Raw genomic sequence first — 27,433 nt, forward strand, 5'->3', positions numbered from 1 at the left:
TTGTGGGCTTCCTATTGGGGCTTCTGGGTGGCCGCTGTGAGAACAGGATGCTGGAGTAGGCCGATTTTTGCATGCTTACACGCCACCCCCCCCATCCAGATGAGCAAAATGCATTACAGTTGTACCTCAAGTTACAAACGCCTCAGGTTACAAACGCTTCAGGTTACAAACTCCGCCAACCTGGAAGAGTTACCTCAAGTTGAGAACGTTGCCTCAGGATGAGAACGGAAATCATGTGCCGGTGGCGCAGCGCCTCTAGTTAAGAACAGTTTCAGGTTAAGAACAGACCTCCGGAACAAATTAAGTTCATAACTAGAGGTACCACTGTATTGGGGTTCAAAGACAACATTCCAGTCAGGTCAAGGAAAAAACGGTGTGTGGAGAAGCAAGGAAGGCCAGTGATGGGTGTGGTCTGCAGAGAGTTTGAGGGCCAGGCAGAGAGGTGCAGGGGCCATATTTGTTCTCTGGGAGCCTGAGGTTCCCCACCCCAAGTTAGCCTTTTGGGTGCCGCAAAGTTCCTTGCCGGTTTTGTGGCTGTGTGATTGTTTCCTTCCTTCCTTCCTTCCTTCCTTCCTTCCTTCCTTCCTTCCTTCCTTCCTTCCTTCCCTCCCCTCCCTCCCTTTTTTATTAAAAATGCCGTAAAATGGCTACATACAAATTCAATAAAACCAAGAATACAGCACAAAGTGATACATAGTTTAGCAATTTCAGTTCCAGAGCCACAATGTGTTGATTAAAACCTGAGAAAATAAAACAGTTTTCTGACCACCTGCCTATATTATACGAAGCAGGTGCCAGGCAAATGTCGTTTTACATGGTCTTAAAACAGTCCGTATAGGTTCTCCACGGATGGGTTTGTCAGGCTGGCAGGAGAACTTTCCTTTCCTCTTCTCTTAAGTATGAAGAGAAGGGAGATCCTGTGCGGTTCTTACGCATAACAAAAGTACCTTTTCGGTGGCAGTGTCTTTACTGTAAAAAGGAGGAGGGTCCCTCATTTTGATTCCTTTTGAGGGGGTCAGCAGGGAATATATGGCTCTGCTCTCGGAACGTAAAACATTTTGCACAACGGCCCTTGTACAAACAACAGGGCATTCAGACCAGACAACCAAAGGGAGCGTTTATGCTTGACAAACAGAAGGGTGTCTCTAGAGGGCTGGATCTCCACTGCCCATTGGAGCAGCGGGCAGAGATTGGAGGGAGTGCCAGGGCCGGCCTCTGATTGGCAAGCCAGGTCTGGCATCCGCAGGTCTGGGCTGGGCTCTGGTTGGAGCAGGAGGGCACCTTTGAATGCACACCTTAGTTGGCTTTGTATGTGCAGTTACTGAGAGCCCAAGCGGTGTCTCTGTTTGCATAGCTGTAGAGCGGAGGCTCAGAGGCTGCTGTTGTTCTTGGCGGGAGTCCATTTTGGAGAGTGGCTGTGCACTTGATCCAAGCAAGGTCAGCGAGCCTGAGAGTCTCACTGGGTGTGCACGTGGACAGCCGCAGGAAATAACCTGGAGCGCAGCAAAAAGCCTGTCCAGCTGCAGTGGACAATTGCATGGAAGGATCACTCCACCAGGCAAGTGTTGCGATGGGTCTTGCAGGTTTGGGCTGTTGTCCCTTCTCCCCGCCTCGCTGCTTGCCCAGCCCTGATCTCCTCCTTGGAAATATCCTTTATTGTAAATGACCTCCTGCTCCAACTCCCTTTGCTCAGAGTGGGAGCCTGAAAAAGTCTCACCTGGAAAAGGCAAGTGATGTCTTAACCCTTGTTCCCTTGCAGAACCCCTAAATGTTTAGTGTGTGATTTGTGGCAGCCATGGAAAGAGAAGAGTCTTAGTTCGGTGGTGGAGGAAATCTTGCTTCAGATCCCCAGTGGCATCTCCTGGTAGGGCTGGAAATCTTCCGTGCCTGAAGCCCTGGAAAGCTGCTGCCAGCCAGTGTTGACAGTCCTGGGACTGATGGGCTGAGTCAGCCTAGGGCATCTTGCTATGGGGGTCCTGGTCTTGGGGACTCCTTGGCTGTTGCATGTGGGGAAAACGAGGCAAAGTGGCTCTGCAATCTATGTTTTTATTAGAAGTAAGGTTGTCTGCAACTGTGTCTGACTCAGAGTAGACCCACTGAAACTGGCCATGTCCGTCAACTACAGCTCATAACGTTTGTCTAGCGAACAGCTGAACAACTTCCCCTGAGGAAAGGATCACATATGGAATTACTCGTTTAATAACAATTGCACCTTATCAGCCTTGCATCTTATCTGCTGAAAATATGTGCCCTATTTTTCTTTCTTTCCTGGATGTGTGCGAGATAGTTAATTGCAATTAAACCTGTTAATTAGGCATGTGTTTGTGTAGCTCTTGGATGTGGATTCTCCTCTCAGCTGAGCAATTACTAGGCATTTTCATGCCACTCGTCAGTCAAAAAAGGCTTACAAATGTCCCACCCTTGCAATCTAAGGTCACATCCAAACCAGACATGATTTAAATCCCATTTCCCTCCCCCAAAGGATCCTGGGAACTGCACTTTGTTTAAGGGTGCTGAGAACTGTGAGGGGTGAACTACAGTTCCCAGAATCCTTTGAAGCAAGCAACATGCTTTTAAATATATGGGTGTGGCCTATGAGACATGACACAAAAGGAAAGGGGAGTGGGAGGGAAGAGGAGGTGAAAGCAGGTCCAGGCTCTAATTCTTAGTTACAGTCAGTGCTTTTTCGGGGGGGGGCGGTATTCAAGGGTACGCAGTACTAGCACCTTTTTCCCTAGCCTTGAAGAAAAGCACTGGTTACTTGCCGGAGCCAGAATGTCAATGGTTGCAAGGAATAAAAAATCAGAGTAAAATTGCTGGTCTTTTTAGCCATATTAATAGAGCAACCCTCTAGTTCCAACTCTCTTCCTTTGCCTGATGCAATGGCTGCTGAGCTGACTGCTCCTGTTGCTCCTGACCATTGGCCGTGCTGGCTGGAGTGGATGGGAGTTGTTGACAAAAACGGGTAAAAAGGTAAAGGACCCCTGGACAGTTAAGTCCAGCCAAAAGTGACTATGGGGTTGCGGCATGCATCTTGCTTTTCAGGCCAAGGGTGCCGGCGTTTGCGTGGCGAGTTCCTGCCTCCCACCAGTAGAAATAAAGACACATGACACCATTATTTTAGGTTAATGGGCTAAAATTGCCCGCAACTTTATCGGTTACAGGTGATGAGCGGTATTGGCTTAGGCATTGGTCCTATCCAACTATCCGGCTTCGGCCTGCTTGCTTGAAGACCTGGAAGGGTTAACACCAGCAGGGGGAGCCCTGCTGATGCACATCGACTAGGGACTCCCCCGGGGTCACCGCTCGGGGGCGCACTTTAGGCCCTGGCCTCCATAGGCTTCGGATGAGGCCACGCCCCCGGAATCCTTTACTAGACTACCCTTCAATATTTGGGGGAGGTGATGGCGTTCCTCCCCCCCAACACATCTACATAACAATACCCCTACCAATGCCTAACCACCAAAACCAAAGGAGTTGTGACGATTTGCTATGAGGTAGGCGAAAACCCCAATGGCCGGTGCCAATTTGCCAAGTGGAAAAAATTCCTACCAGGCCCCTTAAAGGCGACCAACCGAGGTCCATAGCGAGGTCAGAAGGGGAACCTTAAAGGGTGGGTGGGTGGGAAAACCTCCCTTTCACAAGCCGCGTGGAGCGTGTGAAGAGACTGAGGATAAACAGCAGCAAAACCCCACACCCACTGATGAAAGTTGTGAATCTGAAACTGACTCAGATGGCTCAGCAGCAAAACCCCACAGAGCGTGTGTGCAGTGCTTGCAGGCTTTTCCCCGAGGAGGGAGACGTGTTGCCCTTCTCCCTCCTCTGGGAAAAGCCCCCAAGAGCCGCACACATGCTCCGCGCAGCTCTTTAAAGGGACCGTGGCTCTTGGGGGCTTTTCCAGGAGGTGGTGGAAGGGACAGAGCGTGACTAAGCCAGAAGCTAAAACAGCGAGAGGGAGCACTGCGCAGTGATCCCTCTCGCTGTTCTGGCTTCTGGGATAGCTGCGCAGCCTGCATTCGCTCCATAAGACGAACACACATTTCCCCTTACTTTTTAGGAAGGAAAAGGTGCGTCTTATAGAGCAAAAAATACGGTAGCTTGCAACATCTTTTTTTTTAAAAAAAGGAAAACCAACTTTTTTGTGTGTTGCTGTAAACAATGCAAGTGCAGGAATGGAAACAAACAAGATTCCGGTCAATAATTTCACAGTTTTGCAAAGATGCATCAAGTTATGACGGAGGTTTAACGAACAATTGCTGTCACAATCCGAAATAGAGTATGTGCAAACAGGAAATAAAAAAGTGAAGGAGAGGGAGGGAGGGAGGGAGGGAGGGAGGAAAGGGGGGCGAGGAAAGAAGCCAGCAAAGTAATAAGGAAAGGTATCAAGTGGAATCAGAATTGTACAGTTTGAAGAGACCCTGAGCATCATCTAGTCCAGGGGTCAGCAAACCTTTTCAGCCGTGGGCCGGTCTACCGTCCCTCAGACCTTGTGGGGGGCCAGACTATATTTTCTGGAGGGGAAATGAACAAATTCCTATGCCCCACAAATAACCCAGAGATGCATTTTAAATAAAAGCACACATTCTACTGATGTAAAAACACGCTGAGTCCCGGAGCATCTGCGGCCCGGATTTAGAAGGCGATTGGGCCGCAGCCAAACCCCTGCAACGCAGGAATATTCAGCTGTCCCATATGGGGATCAAACTTGCAACCTTAGCATTATCAGCACCACAATCTACCCAACTGAGCTATTTAGTGGGTGGACCCTTTTTATTTATATATTTATGATCTTTAAGAACAATATTCATATGCTCTCAACAGAATTTCAAAAGGATTATATCTAAGCCCCCCCCCCCCCGTCTGACCGTCCAGAATTCTTTAAACATTGCCCATCCTTGCTAGAATCTGTTTATCTTCTTTCCCCTCGTTGAACCCAAAGGAATCCATCTTGCCACATTCTTTACGAGCTTGTGGGAATTGTTTCCATGCTGGCTGCCGGGTAAGGGAAACTCCATCCTCTGCAGCCTTCATGGATGTGAAGGCTAGAAATATCTTTTTTAAAAATTGGCCTTCTAGCCAGCAGACTGGCAGAAGAGGAACAGAGGGTGATTCTCTACCACCAGTTGCTTGGTGGCCCAAGCAAGGGTAGGCCAGAAATTCCTGGTTGGACAGGCAACAGCACCTTGGAGAGCAGACTAAGGTTTGGGTTAAGGACCACGGACAGCTCTCCTGCAAGTGGGGCCAGGCATACAAGTTGTCTCAGCGAGAGATTGCTTTGACCAGCAGACTCCACTGGCCTCCTCCAGTCGGCCTGTGCTAGGAAGGTGTAATTCTCTGGAACGTTCAGTCTCTCCCAACACAAAGACAGAACAGGCAATCTCCATGGATGGGAGGATAATTCTTCTGTCTCTGTGCTTGCCACTGTTCTCCCCAGAGCTTAGCTTCTCCCAGTTATGAGGCATGCTCAAAACAGTCATACATCACCAGAGATGGAGAACTTTAAAGTGTTAAGATCAGAAGGCGGAAAACATGAAAACAACGAGAAGAGGCAGGAACGAAGATTTGGAGATATGCTTTAGAGGTCCAGACTATGGGGAGCCCGGAAAAATGAATAATTACAATTTAGACTACAATTTGGCCGTTTTTTTATTTTAGTTTATTGTTTTTAATCAGATTATGATGCGGATATGTTGATTGGCTGTTTTTATTGGGAAATTAATAAAAATGATTTAAAAAACAGCAACAGTCATACATCAGGGTGCAATTAATTCTTCCTTACTTACATGCTGTAAAAGTAAACCTCATTTATTCACTTCTGTATATATATCCCACTGTATATATATTCCCCCCATACATTTAATCCCCACAACAATCTTGCGAGGTAGACTAGGCTGAGAGACAGTGACCAGCCCAAGGTCCCCCTATGAACTTCTGGGTTCAAGTGGCGATTTGAAACTTGGACTACCAAATCCCAATCCAACCACTACAACCACACTGACTCACTTGCTGGGTATAAAAATGAGTCATCCCTTCAGTTTTTAATTCAGGGGGAGCAAAACACGTGTAAGCTACCAGGAAGTGTTTAAAAAGATGCAGCACGCAAGTATAGGTGCAAATTTATGTTTTAATTTTCTCTCCCTCCCCTGCAAGGCGTTCCCTGCCCTGGGCGGTCAGTACTCACCCCAAACAGCGAGTTGAAGATGTCCGACCCATTTTCTGGGCCTCCAGGCCGAAGAGTTACATCTACCGAACTCAGGAATGGGATGAGTTTCCTAATGGCCGCTGGTGAGTGGGGGGGGGGGGAGGTGGATGTATCCCTCTGGAAAGATCTGGTTGAACTGGGAAGCGATGGGAGGCCTATCTGAATTAAAACAGAAGATGCCAGAAAGATGCAACGGTTATAGACCAGTTGAGGTAGTTATATATAATTTTTATTAAATTTTACATTTCAAAATATTCTTTTAAACAACCTTAAATCCGTGACATCCCTTCTTCTCTTTCCGTGGTTCATTTTGCATACCATACGCCCTGCGTATTTTACATGAACTAAACCATTCAGGAAACCATTGTTACATCCATCAAAACTTATTTACCCTGCTGAATTTATCTTAATGCTGTCAGCATTTTTAAATGAACACAATTTTCACCCATATATTCAGTAAACGTTTTACAGTCTTCTCTAAATGTATGTTCTTCTTGTTCTCTTATTCTAGATGTTAAATCTGCAAGTTGCGCATATTTCATCAGTTTAAGTTCCCATTCTTCTTTGGTTGGGACCTCGTTTGTTTTCCATTTTTGGGCTAACAAGACATGGGCTGCAGTAGTAGCCTGCATAAATAGTCTTTTTTGACACCTGGGAATTTCCCTCTACTGATAGGTTAATGGAATGACTTATCTCTTGGGCCTGTTAATTTCAGCGGGGCTACCCTAAGTAAAACCTAGTTGACTGAAACCCATAGGATTGTCCAGAAAAGACCCTATACTTTCTGGGCAGATTTCCTTGTTTCATTCTGTAGTAAATGGGCGCCCAGCCACTTGCCCCTCCCTCACCTGTCTTTGCTCTCCGGCCAGATCAGGTTTCTTGAGCAAGGCTGGCAAACCCATTTACTTTTCAGAAACAGGACAAAATAGAACTGGTAGAGCTGCCACCACTCCCTCGACCCAGGGTTACCAGAAGCCACAGCTCAAGGGAGTCAGCTGTGCTCCTTTGTTCCTGGCTAACCCCAAACTACAAGTTGCTTCCACAAGCTTGCAGGCAGGAATCCTTTGGTAGAGCGTAACCAAGAAGTCTAGGCGTTGGAATTAGCTATTCCCCCGGATAGGCACACACAATACAAGAGAACGTTTCTTTCTTAAAAATTTATTTTAAAACGTAAAGAACATGCTAAAAAGCAGGCACATCTTTTGGTAAATTACAAGTACAGAAAAATAAGAACGTTGTAAATGATAGCTGACTATATACTCTCTTCTATAAGGCAAAGATAGGATAGTTAGAGTCTTTCAGAAATCCGCATCCAAAGGTCTCAGAAAATCTTCAACGCAAAAGCACAAAAGGACGAAAAGACGGCTGCTTTGGTGGACATCAGCAGCCGGGCGATTCTTTGCGAATTGCAGAGCGCGCCTTTCAAACCATTCTCAAGATCTTTTCTCCATAATTCGCACGTGGAATCAGAAACCCCCAAACACAGTCAGAACCCTTGATTATTTTTGAATCCTCCAATGACCAGCTTGTGGGCTAATAATTCTAACTTGTGGCAGCTGAGCCAATTAAGCCTTCAGAACCCAGATCAAGGTGTTTCCTCCCTTCCGATGGAGACTGGTGGAGCTTAGGCAGATGTACATTCCCAAGTAATTAAGGATAGATAACATTACAGAGGGTATGTTCATAACTTTGAACGCAGGTGTAAACCTTCAATTTAGCCCGAAATTTCCTTTCCCATAGTCATCCTCTCACGCCCTTGGAGCCAACAGGCTCACGGGTTAAAGCAACAGGACGGTTCCCATAATTCTTACTGGTTTCCCACAAGGCCTCATTTTCCACTTGACCAAAGAAAAGCTGCTAAGAAAGTACTAACTTTACTACACATTCCCTTGTTCGATTCATTATTTCATGAAATGGATACACCACTTGACTGTAAAAAATCAAAAAATCAAATGAGCCTCGAAGCGGTTTGTGAAAAAGGCAAAACGATAAAATTTATCGGTAAGAACAGCGATAATGTAATACTTTCAAGAGCTCAAGTTCACAACTAGCTAAAAACAGATGGAAATATGCATCAGTTTTCTAAACCTCTGGGTGGGCTTCACGAATGTTTCTAGCACAGAGTACAGTGAAGGCAGCTGCCTGATGTCCATAGGCAGGAAGTTCCAGAGTTTGGGTATTGCCACACGAAAAGATGGACTTCTTATAAATTTAGAACAGGGATTCTGTGGTCCCTGCAACAGTTCTGCTGATGGGAGCAGTCAAATGGGTGAATGTGGGGGAGGCCATCTTGCCTGTAAGGGGGCTTGTTCCTGCCCTGCCCTAACATGCCTTCTCTCCCGCAACCCTCAGGGGTAACTCATCCTCCCCAGCCTTTGGGGAGCTGAAGGATTATTACCTCTTCTACCTGAAGAGCAAATCTCCCAGGGACGAGCTGCTGAAGATGTGGGGCGAGGAGCTGACCAGCGAGGAAAGCGTCTTCGAGGTGTTCAGGTGTTACATCGCCGGAGAGCCCAACAAGGAGGGGCACAAGGTGAGAGATTCAGGGAGGGCCCTGGCCCATGAACCTCCACATAGGGGGTGAACAAGTGTGGGCGTCCGGTCTCTGGAGTCCTGACACAAGTCTCACATACCCTCCAATATTTCTCCAGTGAAAATGGGGGCGTCCTATTCCGTTGTTGTTATACCAGACCCATCTAACTGGATTGCCTCAGCCATTCTGGGTGTCTTTCAACATCAATAAAAACATAATAAAACACACACACACACACACGTAAATTTTATTAAATTTTCCGCTTTACAATTTAGAATATTCATTCAAACAACCTTAAAATATCAATGGCTTTCCTTCTTCCCTTTCCATGGTTCATTTTGCACAACATAAATCCCTACATATTTTACATAAACTATACCATTCAGTATTCCATTACAGTGGTTTGTTGTTGTTTAGTCGTTTAGTCGTGTCCGACTCTTTGTGACCCCATGGACCAGAGCACGCCAGGCACCTCTGTCCTCCACTACCTCCCGCAGTTTGGTCAAACTCATGCTGGTAACCTCGAAAACACTATCCAACCATCCTCTGTCGCCCCTTCTCCTTGTGCCCTCCATCTTTCCCAGCATTGGTCTTCTCCAGGGAGTCTTCTCTTCTCATGAGGTGGCCAAAGTACTGGAGCCTCACCTTCAGGATCTGTCCTTCCAGTGAGCACTCAGGGCTGATTTCCTTAAGAATGGATGCGTTTGATCTTCTTGCAGTCCATGGGACTCTCAAGAGTCTTCTCCAGCACCATAATTCAAAAGCATCAATTCTTCGGCGATCAGCCTTCTTTATGGTCCAGCTCTCACTTCCATACATCACTACTGGGAAAACCATGGCTTTAACAGTGGTACCTGTACCAAATTAAGTACTTAATTTGTTCTGGAGGTCCGTTCTTAACCTGAAACTGTTCTCAACCTGAAGCACCAATTTAGCTAATGGGGCCTCCTGCTGCTGCCGCGCCACTGCTGCACAATTTCTGTTCTCATCCTGAAGCAAAGTTCTTAACCCGAGGTACTATTTCTGGGTTAGCGGAGTCTGTAACCTGAAGTGTATGTAACCTGAAGCGTCTGTAACCTGAGGTACCACTGTATTACATTCCTCAAAACTTATTTACACTGTTGAATTTATTTTAATGCTGTCAACGTTTTCAAGTGTACACAATCCCACCGCCCCCATATATTCAATAAACATTTTCCAATCTTCTTTAAATGTGTGGTTTTCTTGTTCTCTTATTCTATACGTTAGGTCCGCAAGCTGCGCATATTCCATCAGTTTTAAACTTGAACTGATAAAATATTTTAAAAACTTCCCTCTACAGGGCTGCCTTCGGATGTCTTCCAAAGGTCGCGTAGGTACTTATCTCCTTGGCTTGGGGGAGAGGGTCGCATAACTCCATACCCTCCAACATTTCTCTGATGAAAATTTTGTTGTTGTTGTTGTTGTTTTAAATAATTTTTATTAATTTTCAGTATATCACACTCTTACAAATTATATCTAATTTTAACAAAATTCAAATTTTGACTTCCTTCGGCTTCTCTGGTAATCATCCATTTTTACCATTCAATACACATTTCTTTCATTATATTGCCATTTATCTTCCCTCATTTTTTTATTTCCTTTAAACAATACCTCTTGAAACCCCACTAGCGTTGTTTGCACCTCACATATATTTTCCAGATATTCTACGAATTTCCCCCAATCTTCGATGAACTTTTGGTTTCGGGTATATCTTATTTTCCCGGTCAGTTTATCAAGTTCCGAGTAGTCTGTTAATTTCATTCTCCATTCTTGAATTGTCGGTATTTCCTCTTGTTTCCATTTTTGGGCCATTAAAATTCTTGCTGCTGTGACTGCGTACTGGAAAAGTTTACAGTCTTTTCTTCTTATTTCTTTTCCTGTAATCCCTAAAAGAAAAGCTTCTGGTTTCTTAACAAAAGTATATCTTAACATCTTTTTCAATTCATTATATATTGCCTTTGTTGTTTAGTCATGTCTGACTCTTCGTGACCCCATGGACCAGAGCACGCCAGGCACTCCTGTCCTCCACTGCCTCCTGCAGTTTGGTCAAACTCATGCTGGTAGCTTTGAGAACACTGTCCCAACCATCTCGTCCTCTGTCATCCCCTTCTCCTTGTGCCCTCCATCTTTCCCAACATCAGGGTCTTTTCCAGGAAGTCTTCTCTTCTCATAAGGTGGCCAAAGTCTTGGAGTCTCAGCTTCAGGATCTGTCCTTCCAGTGAGCACCCAGGGCTGATTTCCTGAAGAATGGATCGGTTTGATCTTCTTGCAGTCCATGGGACTCTCAAGAGTCTTCTCCAGCACCATAATTCAAAAGCATCAATTCTTCAGTAATCAGCCTTCTTCTGATGAAAATAGGGACTCTCTAAAAGGGGGACATTCTGGAATCAAATCAGAAACCAGGGCGGCTTCTGTAGATCCATAAATGCCCCTGGAAAATAGGGACACTTGGATGGTCTTGTTTCAGGCATTGCTTTCTGCTCCTCGGCTGTGATTTGTAGGAACCAACTGCTTTATACCAAGTCTGAACTTTGGTCCCATCTAGCTCAGTATTGCCTACACTGACTGGCAGCAATGGCTCTCCTAGTCCCAGCCCTACCTGGAGATGCCAGGAATTGAACCCAGGGCCCTTATGGATGCTGAGCAGGCCCTTCTCTACTGCTGAACTGCAGCCCCACAGTAAAAGGTGCTTGAAGGAACTTTGAAAATGTCAAGGAGATGAGTAACTCTACCTTTAGAAGACACCTGAAGGCAGCCCCGTATGGAGAAGCTTTTTAATGTTTTCTTTTGTCCTCTTTTGTGTGCCTCCTCCTCGAGAGGTCCAGAGGGTGGCAACACGAGAACAGGGCCTTCTCTGCAGTGGCTCCCCGTCTATGGAATGCTCTCCCCAGGGAAGTTTGCCTGGCGCCTTCATTACACACCTTTAGGTGCCAGGCAAAAAAGTTCCTTTTAAACCAAGCCTTTGGTTGATTTGATTTACATCCTATGCCCTTTTAAAAGGTGTGGGGGTTTTGTTTTTTGGAGGGGAGGACTATTGGGTGGTTGTTTTTATTTTTAATTTTGTGGTTTTATATCTTGATTTTTTTCTGTGAATCGCCCTGAGACCCCTGGGTATAGGGCGGTATATAAATTCAATAAATAATAATAATGCTTTTAATATATGTTGGAAGCTGCTCAGAGTGGCTGGGGCAACACAGTCAGATGGGCAGAGTACAGTGGTACCTCGGGTTACAGACGCTTCAGGTTACGGACGCTTCAGGTTACAGACTCCGCTAACCCAGAAATAGTACCTCAGGTTAAGAACTTTGCTTCAGGATGAGAACAGAAATCGCACGGAGGCAGCGGGAGTCCCCATTAGCTAAAGTGGTACCTCAGGTTAAGAACAGTTTCAGGTTAAGAACGGACCTCCAGAACAAATTAAGTACTTAACCTGAGGTATCACTGTACAAATAAATTATTGTTGTGGTTAACACATGTGTGTGTCTGCTTGAGGTATAACAGGGGGAAGGAATTTTAAAATTTAAGGGGATTTGGAAACATGGGAGAAAGCTGTGCATTTGTGTGCACACCCAACCTGCCCTCTCCCCTTTCCAAAATATTGATAGTTTTTTTCTCTCTCCCCCACCCCCCCCATAGGTGACCTGCCTGCCTTGGAACGATGAACCTCTGGCGCCCGAGACCAACCTTATGAAAGAAGAGCTGGCCAAGGTGAACAGGAGAGGGATCCTGACCATCAATTCCCAGCCGAACATCAACGGCAAGCCCTCCACCGACCCGATTGTGGGCTGGGGTCCCGACGGAGGCTACGTCTTCCAAAAGGTAACATGGTTGGGGACATTATGCTCTTCTCTCCTTCCCTTCCATCTCTCAGTCCAAGCAGTTCTGTCCTCTTGCATAAGATCAATTTTTGTGTGAAAGGAAGAACCACACTGACTTTCGTGGCAAAGCTTTAGGCACTTCCAGGGGTCAGGCTGGATGACCTCTGGGGTCCCTTCCACTCCACAGTTCTGCGATTCCAAGTCGTGTGCTATGGCAAATTAGGAAGGTAGATTTGTTTGACATGTTTATAGGCTGCTGTTCAGGGTCCGGTTTCAGAAAATGGTATACATCGCTCAGTAGGGATAGGAACACAGGAAGTTAGTTGTCTTTTAACATGAAGTCATATACAGTGGTACCTTGGTTCTCAAACACCTTGGTTCTCAAACGCCGAAAACTTGGAAGTGTTCAGGCGGCTAGTCCTAGTCTTTATAACCCTGTACCTTCTTCCAGAAGGCAGAAGCTGAAAGAGATCATTTCCGGGGTGTGCACTATCCTGCGCTATCTCTGCCGCTTTCTTATGGCACCTGGAAGAATAGAATTGATCCAAGGTGGGAAGAGTGCACCCAATTATTCTCCCCGCAGTCTTTACAACCCTGGACAGCATTGTTTTTCGCCTGACCGTGCAGCTCCCAAACCACACACACAGACCATAATACACTCTCCACAGTGCAATGGTAAAATGCCAACAACAGGTCCTTTCAACCCTTCTCTTTAGACACAGGAACATAGGAAACTGTGTTCTGCTTAGTCAAGCCATTGCTCTGTCCAGCTCGGTCTCATCCATACGGACTGGTAGCAGCTCTCTGACGTTTCAGACCAGACTCTCTCCCAGGCAGACCTGGAAATGCGGAGGGTTCAACCTGGTCCCCGAGGCCTTCTGCATGCCAGGCAGGTGTTCTGCCACTGGGCTGTGGCTCGTCCCCTCGTCCTTTAGCTTGAAAAGTTGATCTGTAGCTGTAACTTGGCCCAAGCAATTCTCCATACTTGGTAGGCGTACACAAAGGTAAGGGGACCTCAGGCCGCAGGCAGCCTGGCCTAGTGGGAAGATTAATTAAGTGACCCAGCAAGATCGGATCTGATGAAGCATCACTTGCTACAGAGGAAGTATTACAAAATAACTTCCTTCAAGGCAGACAGCTTCTCCATAGGCAAGTGGTATGTTTTAGCAACGATATCCAACTGGATCCCTAAATAAAATGGGAATATGGGCAAAAGGTATTGAGCTATTGCTTGCCAGCTTCCAGCCCCCGCTTGGGCAGGGGGCATCTTGTGCTGCCATCATGATATGTAAATTTACAGGGCCGACGCTGGCCAGAACCCCTAAAGAAGTCCCGACAAAGCTGCCGCCGAGCCAGCTTCCTTTTCAGACACACACTCTGCAATGCAAAAAACACACTCCGTGCAGTGCACACACTCTCCATGCAATGCAACTACACACTCCGTGCAATGCAAAAAACACGCTCTGTGCAATGCAACTACACACTCCGTGCAATGCACGCACAAACCCTCCGTGCAATGCAACTACACACTCCGTTCAATGCAACTACACACTCCGTGCAATGCAAAACACACTCCCTTCAAAGCAAAACACACTCCATGCAATGCAACTACATTCCATGCAATGCAACTACACACTCCGTGCACTGCACACACCCTCCGTTCAATGCAACTACATACTCCGTGCAATGCACACACACTCTGTGCAATGCAACTACACCCTCCATGCAATGCCCTCACCCTCCGTGCAATGCACACACCCTCCGTGCAATGCAACTACACACTCCGTGCAATGCAACCACACCTTCCGTACAATGCAACAACCCACTTCGTGCAATGCAGCAACCCACTTCGTACAATGCAACAACACACTTTGTGCAATACAACAACACACTTTGTGCAATACAACAACACACTTTGTGCAAGGCAACTACACACTCCGTGCAATGCAACCACACCTTCCGTACAATGCAACAACCCACTTCGTGCAATGCAGCAACCCACTTCGTACAATGCAACAACACACTTTGTGCAATACAACAACACACTTTGTGCAATACAACAACACACTTTGTGCAAGGCAACTACACACTCCGTGCAATGCAACCATACCTTCCGTACAATGCAACAACCCACTTCGTGCAATGCAGCAACCCACTTCGTACAATGCAACAACACACTTTGTGCAATACAACAACACACTTTGTGCAATACAACAACACACTTTGTGCAATGCAACTACACACTCCGTGCAATGCACACGCACCCTCCATGCAATGCACACACCCTTCGTGCAATGCAACTGCAAATCTCTCACGCAATGCAATGCAATTGCAGTCCATGCAGCGCTGTGCTCTGCAACGCACAGAGCAAACTGCAATGCGGGCACGCAAAGGTGCTTTCTCCCAGTTGCATATTGCAAACGTGGCGCCCGTTACATCCCTCGCAGTGAGGTAACCACCAAAAGGACCTAAGTGTCCAGGTAGAGCAATGGGGGAGCATGCAGCTCCAGGAAGGATTTTTGCATTGGGCTACTCCAAACTCACTGTCAAATCACATGTCTGTGGCCACAGCATGAACCACCAAAATCATGCATCCACTGTTTCGTTCAGAATTCCCCCCCCCCCCCCCCCCGTTTTCCTCCTCTAAAAACTAGGTGCGTCTTATGGAGCGAAAATACGGTAAATACTGCCTTCAGACAGATGGGTGGGGTACAAATAAAAAAATTTATCATCCTCATCATCACTCGATAATCCTCTCCTCCATGAATTTGTCTTTTTTAAAATCAGTGGCTGTTGGTGCTTCTTGTGGCAGTGAGTTCCGCAGTTTAACTGTGAAATACTTTTCTTTGGTCCAACGTTCGGCTTCATTGGATGTCTGGCATTATTGGAGCGCGAGAAGCACGTTATCAGTGTTCCCCACGGCTTGCCTTTCCTTTTCCGTGCCACGCATTAGTTTTCCCTCCTAAAAATAAAATAAATGTGACAAGCAGCCCATAAGATGGACCGCGCATAATTTTATAAAGTTCTGCCTCGTTGCCTCTTTCTCACATTTCCCTCTAAACCAAAAAAATCCCCAAATGTTGAAACCTCTCCGCATGTGGGAGACGTTCCGACTTTGGCTGGTGTTTCCTGAAACTCTTCCCAACTCTACGGTACCCTTTTGGGAGGGTGGGGACCGCATGGGGAGAGCAGTGTTGTTAGCAGAAATATGAATCACCCCACACTTAGTCCTTTTACAATTTCTCTCTTTGTTGGAAGCTGCCTTAAAGGTAAAGGGACCCCTGACCATTAGGTCCAGTCGTGACCGACTCTGGGGTTGTGGCACTCATCTTGCTTTATTGGCCGAGGGAGCCGGCGTACAGCTTCTGGGTCATGTGGGCAGCAGGACTAAGCTGCTTCTGGCAAACCAGAGCAGCGCACAGAAACGCCGTTTACCTTCCTGCTGGAGCGGTACCTATTTATCTACTTGCACTTTGATGTGCTTTTGAACTACTAGGTTGGCAGGAGCAGGGACCGAGAAGTGGTCAGCCAGATGGGCGGGGAACAAAAGAATAAATAAATATGATAATTCCAGATCCAACACAATTAGCCTTCCTCCCCTGTCTAGCCACCGCCGGTATGAAATTGTGTCTTCATTTTTTCTTTTCTTTTTAATCATTGTTATTGATTTTCCAATAAAAATAGCCAGTCAAGATACCCGAATCATAATCCAATTAAAAATAATAAACTAAACACAAAACAACCAAATTGTAGTTATTAATTTTTACAGGCTCCCTATAGTCTGGACCTCTGAAGCATATCTCCAAATTTTCTTCCTGCCTCTTCTCGTTGCTTTCATATTTTCCTCCTTCTGATCTTAACGCTTTAAAGTTCTCCGTCCCTGGCTATGCGATTCTCAGTCATGTCAAAAATCATATATCCTTTCATACATTGAATACAGCTTTATTTGTAAATATATATTTTTTGTGTCTTCATTTTTTCATATCGGTTTCTATTAAGGGTTTTCAGCATAAAACTCAATGAAAGCCAAACTAATCCAAAGACCTAGGGAAGAAGCAAGAATAAGGAAAAGAAGGAAATAAAGAAGTAGAAAAAGGAGAGAAGACGAAAAAGAAGTGTGTGTGTGTGTGTGTGTGTGTGTGTGTGTGTAAATCCACAAGATCCTCTATCCTAATTTTATCTTCACCCCCGAGGGATGACAACCAACATGATCAAAGGTCTAAACCTTATGAGGAACGGTTGAAGGAGCTGGCTAGGTTTAGCCTTGAAAAGAGGAGGCCAAAAGAGGCAAGATAGCCAATTTCAAATTTTGAAAAATAAATTTCAAAAACCAAGCAGAGGGCCTTCTCGGTAGTGGCGCCCTCCCTGTGGAATGGCCTTCCTTCAGCTGTCAAGGAGATAAAAGAATTACACAACTTTTAGAAGACACCTGAAGGCAGGCCTGTGTAGGGAGGTTTTTAAAGCTTGATGTTTGTTTTGGTTTTGTTTTTTATTATATTTTTAGTTATTCTGTAAGCTGCCCATAGTGGTCATGTGAAAGATGGAACAAACTTGTTCTCTCCTGTTTTGGAGGGCAAGACTGGAACCAATGTTTTTTTAGCCCAAGACAACAGGTCTCCGGAGGGACGCGGGTGGCGCTGTGGGTTAAACCACAGAGCCTAGGACTTGCCGATCAGAAGGTCGGCGGTTCAAATCCTCATTATGGGCTGAGCTCCCGTTGCTCGGTCCCTGCTCCTGCCAACCTAGCAGATCGAAAGCATGACAAAGTGCAAGTAGATAAAAAGGTACCGTTCCGGCGGGAAGGTAAACGGCGTTTCCGTGCGCTGCTCTGGTTTGCCAGAAGCATCCCATGGGACGATGCCAAGGGCTTCCTGGCCTCCTTTGAGCGGGTGGCCGAGGCCTGCCAGTGGCCCAAGGGAGAGTGGGCGGCCAGGCTGCTGCCAGCCCTCCGAGGAGGGGCCGAGTGGGCCTTTGGCAGCCTGGAGGCCAGCGACAGAGAGGATTATGGGAAAGTGAAGGCGGCCATCTTGCGCGGGGACACCACCGCCCAGGAGAAGCAGCGGCAGCAGCAGCACTTCCGCCGCTTCTGCTACCAGGAGGCCGAGGGGCGAGGCCTATGGCCGCCTCCAGGAGCTCTGCCGTGGGTGGTTAAAAGTGGACCGGCACACCAAGGAGCAGATTCTGGAGCTGCTGATCCTGGAGCAGTTCCTGGCTATCCTGCCGCCCGAGGTCCAGGGCTGGGTCAGGGAGGCCGGGCCTGAGAGCTGCTCCCAGGCAGTGGCCCTGGCCGAGGAAGACCTCCAGGCGCAACGGGAAGCTGAGGGGCAGGAGCTCACATGCGCCTTGGGGCTGTGTTGCTGGGGGGCTCCTGTGGGGCTGATCCTGCCACTCCCTGGGCTGTTCACCAAGAGAGCGAAGCCTGTCCGTTTCATGCTGATTAAGGAGGGGAAGTCCAATTCTAGGCCCCTAGCTCACTCAGGGAAACACTTAATCTCAGGGTTGCGGGTTCAAGTCCCGTTTGGGGGCAAAAGATTCCTGCGTTGCAAGGGGTTGGACTAGATGACCCTCAGGATCCCTTCCAACTCTATGATTCCTGTGCTCTTCTAGGCATACTCCCCAAGTGTCCCTTGTCTCCAATGACAGTTCTGGAATTATGAAAGCCATCCCAGCTTCTGATTTGATCCTGGACTGTCCCTAATTCCGCTGCCAGTGCCGAGACCGGGGAATAGTATGAGCTGGCCCTTGTCCCAAGCCATGGCGGCTGCGGCGGCTGTGAGAGGGCATCCTGTTGCCTCTCCATGGCCTCTCCACGGCCGCTGCTACCAGCTTCCTCCCTTGGGCAGCTGCTAGTGGCTGCTAGATAGCGGGTGGGGAGGAGAGGCCACCACCATTAAGGCCCTGTTTGACGTGCCAGCTCTGAGGGGGAGGCAGAGGACAAGAAGAAAGAAAGAAAGAAATATTTAGCTGGGAAAGAAGAAAGGGGGAGTGGAGCAGAGCACAAGGAATCTTGATTTTTGGACAGGGAAACCTCAGTTTTCGAGCGTATCGGATGCTGAACGATTCGGAACCCGAACGCCGAAAACTCGGAAGCAATTCTTTTCGTTTCAAAGTCAAACGGCTTCCGAGTCACATTTCTCCATTTTTTCAAGGGATTTCACGCCCATTGCGCCTCGGTTGTCGAACGTTTTGGAAGTCGAACGGTCTTCAGGAACGGATTACGTTTCAAAAACTGCTGTATTTGAAAAAAGTGATTTGTGCGTCTGCATCTAATCTTGCCCCTTTCTAAAATGTATTCATTGGCGTGTGCTTCTCTTTTTGTCAATTGACCAAAAAAGAAAGCCGGGGTGAAGGGTTTTTCTCAGGAGGGCGTTTGTGCTGCATCCCATTGGTGTGGTCGTGGTGGGAATGCTCTGCTGGGATGGGTTGGGGAACAAAAATGGGGGTTGGGGATGAGGAGGGTCAGTTGAGTGGGGAGTGACAAATGCCCCTCTTTTCATCTAAGGAACGTTGGAGGGTATGGCTGGGTGATGGCTTCAGGGTGGGGTTTGAGGGAGGCTCTGGGTTTTCCGCCCAGGCCTCTCCCTCCTTGCCCTGTTGCTCTGTCCTGACAGGGTTCCTTCCTGATGTTGCAGGTGGGATTTGAGGAGGCCGCCGCAGATGTCTCTGAGGAAGTGCCGTCCGCAGATGTCGAACAGAGGCCAAGCAGGAAGATGCAAGCGAGGCCCAACTGGCAGGGAAGTAGGGCCGGATTTAGAGTCGTGCCCCCTGGATCATGCACCTTCATTGTATTGCTCCCATCACAGGCTGAAGACACAACCACTTTGGCTTCGCGGGTGCAGAGGAGGGCAACTAGGATGATCTAGAAGCTAAGCCTTGTGAGGAACGGTTGAAGGAGCTGGGGGTGTTTAGCCTGCAAAAGAGGAGACTGAGAGGAGATATGGTAGCCATCTTCAAAGATGGCTGTCACATGGAGGATGGAGCAAGCTAGTTTCCTCCTGCTCTGGAAGGTAGGATTCAAACCAGTGGCTTCAAGTTGCAGGAAAGGAGTTGGATGGGCATCTGCCATGGATGCTTGAGCTGAGATTCCTGCCTTGCAGGGGGTTGGACTAGATGACCCTCGGGTCCCTTACAACTCTATGATTCTATGATCCAAGAGACACGTTTTTCAGGTCACAGCAGATCGCTGTGACTGTAAATTGTTTTGAACTGCTTTTAGCATTGATTTTTTTTTCTTTATTACGGTCCAGAGACCCAACAAATTGTTACAAAGCAATGCACAATTCAGACAGCCTACCTCCAGGTTAAACAAGCATTTTGTTCAGACTTAAAGACAGGGATCATTGGTTCTTGCAACCACCGATAAAAACTTTGCCACTGCTAATGTTCTAGCGTTTGTCCGGTCTTCCAATAGGAACCCGACATAATGAGCCTCTGATTTTCCCAGGAAAGGTACCAGCAAGGGTAATATCAGTTCAGCCTTGGCTTGCTCATGTTTCGCAGCAAGATATGTTTTATAGAATCGATGTCTTGAGCACATGAGCAAAGTCTGTCCTGGTAGGGAACTCCTCTCAACCTGCCATCCAACACTGCAGAAGGAAAGACGTTTAGTCTGGCTTTGGTGAACAACCTTAGATAATTTGGTACTGAATTTTAAATTTCTGTAGTCCACTGAGGGACGTTAGGGTGAAGAAATCAAATTAAGAGAAGTAAGAGAAATAACCTTCTTTTTCTCATTTATTCAGCAGGTAAAAGGTGGGTGGGCATACCTGAGGGAGAGAGATACACACCTGAAGATGTTGAGGGGTTTTCCGGAGGGAGAGCAGAGGAGGAGAACTTTTCCTCGTCCTCTGTCGTCCCCTTCTCCTTGTGCCCTCCATCTTTCCCAACATTAGGGTCTTTTCTAGGGAGTCTTCTCTTCTCATGAGGTGGCCAAAGTACTGGAGCCTCAGCTTCACGATCTGTCCTTCCAGTGAGCACTCAGGGCTGATCTCCTTAAGAATGGATACGTTTGATCTTCTTGCAGTCCATGGGACTCTCAAGAGTCTCCTCCATCACCAGAATTCAAAAGCATCAATTTCCCAACTCCTACTTGCATGCAAGCAGGAGCGGGGCGGGGATCTCTCAGCTGTGAAGGGAGGCTTCACGCTGCCTATCGGAGCTTGCGTGCAAGCAGGAGGGGGCAGGATCTCTCAGTTAGGCAACGGGAAGCCTCCCTTTCCAGCTGAGGGATCCCTGCTCCCTCCTGCTAGCACGCAAGTAGGAATGGGATTGGGGCTGCTCCGATGGGATGGGAGGCATCGTGCTGCCTGAGCCTCGCCGCTGCTGCTGCTCTTGGCCCTCCTCCGCCTTGTATGCCAGACCCACTGCGCACTGCTTCCCCACCACCACCACCGAAGAACGTACAACTTAGGGCCTGCCCAGGCTCATGGAGAAAGGAGAAGGGGAAACATGGCGGTTGAGGTCAAGGCGGTGGACGCCCCTCTGCCAGCCCACCGCCATCGCTGCAGTAGCAACATCCCAAACGTGTAGTAAGTAAGTATGTATGTATATATGTATAGGGTCCCCAGATTCATTGAAAAAAATCTGAACAACCTTAGATAATTTGGTACTGAATTTTAAATTTCTGTAGTCCAACATTTAAATTGTAGACCGCCTTTTCTGTGATGTAGGTATGATGTATGGACGGGTAGTCTTGAGTGACAGGGCAGGGAATTTAAAATGTCTATATAAGGCCTTGCGCACCATTGTTCTGGGTTCCCTATTAGGGACTTTGTCTTCTTTCCATCTCTGGGCCAGTAACAACCGGGTGGCTGTCATCGCATACATAAAAAGTATTTTCTGCTCCCTTGGAATATCGGCACCTACAATTCCTAATAGAAAAACCTCTGCTCCCCCCCCCCCAAGTTAATTTAAACATTTAAATTGTGCCCTTGCTGGGATTCTTTGGTGTCAACATCTCCTCTCTCGACTCCTTCCAGGCTTACCTGGAGTTCTTCACCTCCAGCGAGAACGTCAGAGCCCTCCAAACAGTGTTGAAGAACTACGGCCAGCGAGTGAATTACCACATTGCCAATGTCAAGGTGCGTCTTTCCTCAGTGCCAGATTACCAAACAGACAGACTGGGCACTGGCCTACGAGCCTAGGGGCCCCTCAACAACGGATCAAAATAATATTGATTTGATCTTGAAAGAAAATTGGGAGATAATTTGTGAGGGGGCCTGCGAGATTCTAACTGCCTAGGAGCCTCCACAGGGTTTAATCCGACACTGGTCCTTCCAGTAGGCTGGCAGTGAAAACGTTTCCGTGGAAACTTGGGATGCTTGACTGAGAGCGTATGTGGGGAGCAAACCCTCTGCTTGTGATCTCTGGAGAATATTTTGAGAACTGTTCAGCCTCTGCTAGGACAATTGGCATTGGGTTCATGGCTCCTCCTTGTGGCCCAGTTTCAATGCCTCCTGTTTAGCCAGAGAATCTGATCAGCTGAGCATATCGTTCCCTGGAGGAGTTTTCTGGATGCAGGGAGGAATAATGATACTGATAATAATTTATTATTTATACGCCACCCATCTGGCTGGGTTTCCCCAGCCACTCCGGGCGGCTTCCAACAGAACACTAAAATACAATAACCTATTAAACATTAAAAGCTTCCCTAAACAGGGCTGCCTTCAGATGTCTTCTAAAAGTTTGGTAGTTTTTTTCCTCTTTGACATCTGGCGGGAGGGCGTTTCACAGGGAGGGTGCCACTACCGAGAAGGCCCTCTGCCTGGTTCCCTGTAACTTGGCTTCTCATTGCAAGGGAACCGCCAGAAGGCCCTTGGCGCTGGACCTCAGTGTCCAGGCAGAACAATGGAGGTGGAGATGCTCCTTCAGGTATACTGGACCGAGGCCTGTTCAGTTGGGCCTGAGATCTGTAAAAAAGAAAAAGAAAAAAGGTAAAGGACCCGTGGATGGTTAAGTCCAGTCAAAGGCAACTATGGGGTTGCGGAGCTCATCTCGCTTTCAGGCCGAGGGAGCCGGTATTTGTCCGCAGACAGCTTTCCGGGTCATGTGGCTTGCAGGACTAAACCGCTACTGGCGCAACGGGACACCGTGACGGAAACCAGAGCGCACAGAAACGCTGTTTACCTTCCCGCCGCAGCAGTACCTATTTATCTACTTGCACTGGGGTGCTTTCGAACTGCTAGGTTGGCAGGAGCTGGGCCCGAGCAACGGGAGCTCACCCCGTGGCGGGGATTCGAACCGCTGACCTTCTGATCGGCAAGCCCAAGAGGCTCAATGGTTTAGACCACAGCGCCACCCGTGTCTTGAGATCTGTACAGGCCTGGCAGCAAGTTAACAGGTGTATACAAAACCGTGATGCAGCTGTTTCCCTCTCTTCCTTCTAAACAACCTCCTGTTTCCCGTCGGTAGGGTGAGAACATCACCAACGCGCATGAAATGCAACCCAACGCCGTAACGTGGGGCATCTTCCCTGGCAGAGAGATCATTCAGCCGACGGTTGTAGACCCGGTTAGCTTCATGTACTGGAAGGTAAGAGGGTTATTGTTCCCTGCCCTGCCCCAAACACCCAGGAAACTCTTAGCCTGTTGGTACAGATCTGGGGCTTTGGTAAATTTCTGTGGAAAATGTATGTGAACAGAAGTACAAGGTGCCAATTACTATTCCCTAGAACTTGTGGTACCGGGGTACCTCTGCTCCTCTAATAACAACTTGGGGGTAGAACCCCCACTTTTGCCTGCACAGGTTCAGTGAACTCACAGGTCTGTATCAAGTCATAAGAACATAAGAACCCGCTGGATCAGAGCAGTGGCCCATCGATGATGGTGGTGGTGGTGGATAGGCAAACTAAGGCCCGGGGGCCGGATCCGGCCCAATTGCCTTCTAAATCCGGCCCATGGATGGTCCAGGAATCAGTGTGTTTTTACATGAGTAGAATGTGTCCTTTTCTTTAAAATGCATCTAGGTTATTTGTGGGGCATAGGAATTCGTTCATTCCCCCCCAAAAAAAATATAGTCCAGCCCCCCCCAAAGCTTTCAGGGACAGTAGACCGGCCCCCTGCTGAAAAAGTTTGCTGACCCCTGATAATGATGATTGATTGATTGAGTTTATATACCGCCCTATACCCGGAGGTCTCAGGGTGGTTCACAGACAAATATAATCAGAATAAAAACAACAACCCAATAATACCCTACTCAGAAAAGAGCCACATTTTAAAAGGGTATAGGATAAGGTTACCAGACGTCCCCGTTTTCCTGTGGACAGTCCCCAGATTTACAAATCAGTCCCCTGACAAAATCGTATCATTCCTATTGAAATTGAAAAGTGTCCCCAGATTCATTGAAAAAAATCTGGTAACCTTAGTATAGGATATTAAACAGATCAGCCAAAGGCCTGGTTAAAAAGGAACATTTTTGCCTGGCACTGGAAGGTGTGTAATGAAGGCGCCAGGCGAACTTCCCTGGGGAGAGCATTCCACAGACGGGGAGCCACTGCAGAGAAGGCCCCGTTCTCGTGTTGCCACCCTCTGGACCTCTCAAGGCGGAAGCGCACAAAGGAGAGCCTCAGAAGATGATCTCAGGGTCAGGGTAGGTTCATATGGTCACATCTAGTCACATTGGCTAAGCAGGGGCCTTTTCTGAATGCTAAGGGCCATAGCTCAGGGGTAGAGCATATGCTTTGGATGCAGGAGGGGCTCAGGTTCATTTCTCAGCACCTCCAGGTAGAGCTGGCAAATGTCCCTGTTTATGCAACACTGGAGAGCTGCTGCCAGTTAGTAGAGGCAGTGCTGAGCGTGACAGACCAAATAGTCTGGCTCTGTCTAAGGCAGCTTCTTCTGCCTGTAGCTCAGCGCAAGGGGATCTGCTTTGCACGCAGAATGCCCCGAGTTCAGTCTCTGGCATCTCCGGGGAGAACTGGGGGAGAACCCAGCCTGAAGCCCTGGAGAGCCACTGCTGGCCAGAGCAGGCAACACTGAGCGAGTTGCGCCGATAAGTCTGAGTCTGCATAATGCAGCCTCTTCCAGACGCTCATTCCCTGAGATCATCCTCCGAGACCCTCCTTCGTGTGCCTCCTCCTTGAGAGGTCTGGAAGGTCGCAACACGAGAACGGGGCCTTTACTGCAGTGGCTCCCCATCCATGGAATGCTCTCCCCAGGCAAGTTCGCCTGGGGCCTTCATTTTTTTAAAAAAAAAAATTATTTATTTTTCATTTTCGTTCATTACATACATCTCAAATTCTCAAAGACTTCCCCCAACTTTTTTGGTTTGTTTCTATTTTTACCCACTTTGCTATAATTATCCACCTTTAGGTGCCAAGCAGAAACGTTCCTTTTTAGTGCAGGCCTTTGGTTGATCCGATTTGCATCCTAGGCCCTTTTAAAATGTTTTTGTTTTTTATTATGTGTTTTGTGATTTTACATCTTGATTTTATTCTGTGGACCACCCTGAGACCCCCGGGTATAGGGCGGTATATAAATTATAAATTCAATAAATAATAATAATAATAATTCGTTTCCCATAGTTCCTCCTGCACTCCCAGCCCCACCTCAAATTGTTTTTAAGTGTGACCTGTTTCTCTCTCTCTGCCCCCCTCGGACAGGATGAGGCCTTTGCCCTGTGGATTGAGCAGTGGGCCAAGCTGTACGAAGAGGAGTCCCCCTCTCGCATGATCCTCCAGTACATGCACGACAACTATTACCTGGTCAACTTGGTGGACAACGACTTCCCCCTGGACAGCTGCCTCTGGCAGGTCTTGGAAGACGTGCACACGCTCTTGAACTGTCCGGCGGAACCTTGAAAGTTGAGAAAAGGCACGCAGCCTCCCAGATTTGGCTGGCAGCATAGTCAAAAACCTTAGGGATGCGAGGTTGGAAGCACAGTGGCCCAGACACTCCTCTAGGGGGCGCCATTGGCTGAATTTCCCCCCATTGCCTTCAAAGCGGGAGGCCGGTTAAGACAGGCACATCTCCCTTCTGATCCAAAAGACTCTGAGGATGTTTTTGAGCCCTTCTTGGGTTATTACAATCCCTTTCCCCCTTATACTAATGGCAGCTAGAAATCCTTATCCCCACCCCAACCCCAAATCTCTGTCTGGCCCACCCCCCATGTTTCTGGGTTGCACTCTAAAAAAGAAAGCTTTCAGCTGCTGCTTCAGTGCGCACCCTCTGATCAATGGGACTGATGGCTTCACAAGCCTCTAGTTCAGAACGGGAGTTGCAGAAAACCAGGATGAGCACAGCCGCCTGCGACGCAACTGCCCTCCTCTGGGGAGCCGCAGTGTGTGGCCGGCTATTTATTTTGTTTTTATTTTATTATAAAGTCGCAGGATCGTGGTCTTCTTCCTGCGTCTTCTCGTTTTCTCTTGCAGGGGAGGGGGAAGTATTTAAAATGCTTGTAAAGGGAAGGAGAGAAGTGAAATCGGAATGAAATAAAATGTAGTTGATGCCTACGTTGACTTGCCTTTTAAAAAAGAACCAGAGGAAGAGCTTGGGACTTACTAGGGACTCACGTTGTAGCAGTGTGGCTGGGGGCACAGCATGGTGAATGCAGGGAGTTATGGTAACGTGGCCCCTCCCCCCCAATCACCCATGGCTGGTGTCCATTGGGACTTGTGGGGCAGAAACACATGGGCGCCGGGCGCCATTTTGCAACAAGATGGTGGACAGAAGAATCACTTTTGCATGGCTTAGGCCTGTTCGGGGGCACAGGTTCAGCGGCATCTTGAGATAGTACAAGAGTTCCTGAGGATTGACGTCAATGTTTGGGTGCCTTTTTGAACCAACATGCCAGATGGAAGCGTGACTTCAGCACGACTTTGCCTGATTTTTGGGGTGGCTGGTCCAAACTCACAAATGATGCTATCCGTTTATAAACACATCTCTTTTTGTTTGTTTTTTAAAAATTCCAAGCACTTCGTGCTAGTCTGTAATAATCCGTTTTGAGGCTTAGGGTATATAAACTTCATGAAATATAAATAAAATAAGAAGGGCTATAAACTTTTTTTAAAAAAATGTTTTATTTTGTTTTTAAACATTCTTATACATTCACATCATTTTCAATTTCTACACTTCTGTGATCGCTTAGATCCCTTGGACTCTGCCCCCCCCCATCTAATTACATTTTTCTAATCCATTTTTTACCTTTTTTTTGTAAAAAAAGGTAAAGAATGCCTGACAGTTAAGTCCAGTTGCAGACGACTCTGGGGTTGCGATGCTCATCTCGCTTTACTGGCCGAGGGAGCCGATCTTTGTCCGCAGTTTTTCCGGGTCATGTGGCCAGCATGACTAAGCAGCTTCTGGCAAAACCAGAGCAGCACACGGAAATGCCGTTTACCTTCCCGCTGGAGCGGTACCTATTTATCTACTTGCACTTTTGGGTGTGCTTTCGAACCGCTAGGTTGGCAGGAGCTGAGACCGAACAACGGGAGCTCACCCCATGGTGGGGATTCGAACCACCGACCTGATCGGCAAGCCCAAAAGGCTCAGTGGTTTAGACCACAGCACCACCCGCCTTAACTTGGCTATAAACTTTTTCTTTCAACCTGAACGGAAGCCGAAAGTCTCAGCGCCCTGAAAATACGTGATGTCTGTTACATTGCATTATTGAGTATTAACCCAAATTTTGCACAATCCTTTGTCTTCCAGGTGCAGTCTCCCTCTGGCCCCTCTTTTAAGGTCCTTTTGGGATTTGCCAACCCAACAGTTCAAAAGCACGCCAGCGCAAGTAGATAAATAGGTACCGCTCCGGCGGGAAGGTAAACGGCGGTTCCATGCACTCTGGTTTCCATCACGGTGTCCTGTTGCACCAGAAGCAGTTTATCTTGTGCTGTATTCACCACCCTCTGTAGGCACCTCCTATCAG

General features: G+C 47.6%; 2 protein-coding genes across 4 annotated transcripts in view; both read left to right on the forward strand.

The window, feature by feature from the left end:
• Positions 1–27,433, forward strand: part of LOC114590435 (methylenetetrahydrofolate reductase (NADPH)-like) — a 139,745-nt gene that overhangs the window by 65,832 nt on the left and 46,480 nt on the right. The gene's annotated exons all lie outside the window — the stretch shown is intronic.
• On the forward strand, positions 1,311–26,021 carry LOC114589861 (methylenetetrahydrofolate reductase (NADPH)-like). 3 transcript variants are annotated; one of them, XM_077931013.1, is made up of 7 exons: positions 1,311–1,726; positions 6,151–6,285; positions 8,555–8,735; positions 12,393–12,575; positions 21,553–21,654; positions 22,985–23,104; positions 25,173–26,021. In XM_077931013.1, exons 3-7 carry the CDS (start codon positions 8,646–8,648, stop codon positions 25,368–25,370), a joined length of 693 nt encoding a protein of 230 aa, XP_077787139.1. In that variant the 5' UTR covers positions 1,311–1,726; positions 6,151–6,285; positions 8,555–8,645; the 3' UTR covers positions 25,371–26,021. The 3 variants fall into 3 exon arrangements, with proteins under 3 accessions (XP_077787139.1, XP_077787140.1, XP_077787141.1); XM_077931014.1 differs by having other exon boundaries at positions 1,311–1,558; XM_077931015.1 differs by lacking the exon at positions 21,553–21,654 and having other exon boundaries at positions 1,313–1,726.

This window comes from Podarcis muralis, chromosome 7, assembly GCF_964188315.1.
Source record: "Podarcis muralis chromosome 7, rPodMur119.hap1.1, whole genome shotgun sequence".
In the NCBI taxonomy this organism is placed as follows: domain Eukaryota; kingdom Metazoa; phylum Chordata; class Lepidosauria; order Squamata; family Lacertidae; genus Podarcis; species Podarcis muralis.

What these genes read in the sequence shown, in the direction of transcription:
- LOC114589861 (XM_077931013.1), top strand. Translation starts at nt 8,646, where the DNA reads ATGTGGGGCGAGGAGCTGACCAGCGAGGAAAGCGTCTTCGAGGTGTTC. An exon ending in GAGGCTACGTCTTCCAAAAG is followed by an intron (nt 12,576 to 21,552) that starts GTAACATGGTTG and finishes GACTCCTTCCAG; the next exon opens with GCTTACCTGGAGTTCTTCAC. An exon ending in TTAGCTTCATGTACTGGAAG is followed by an intron (nt 23,105 to 25,172) that starts GTAAGAGGGTTA and finishes CCCCTCGGACAG; the next exon opens with GATGAGGCCTTTGCCCTGTG.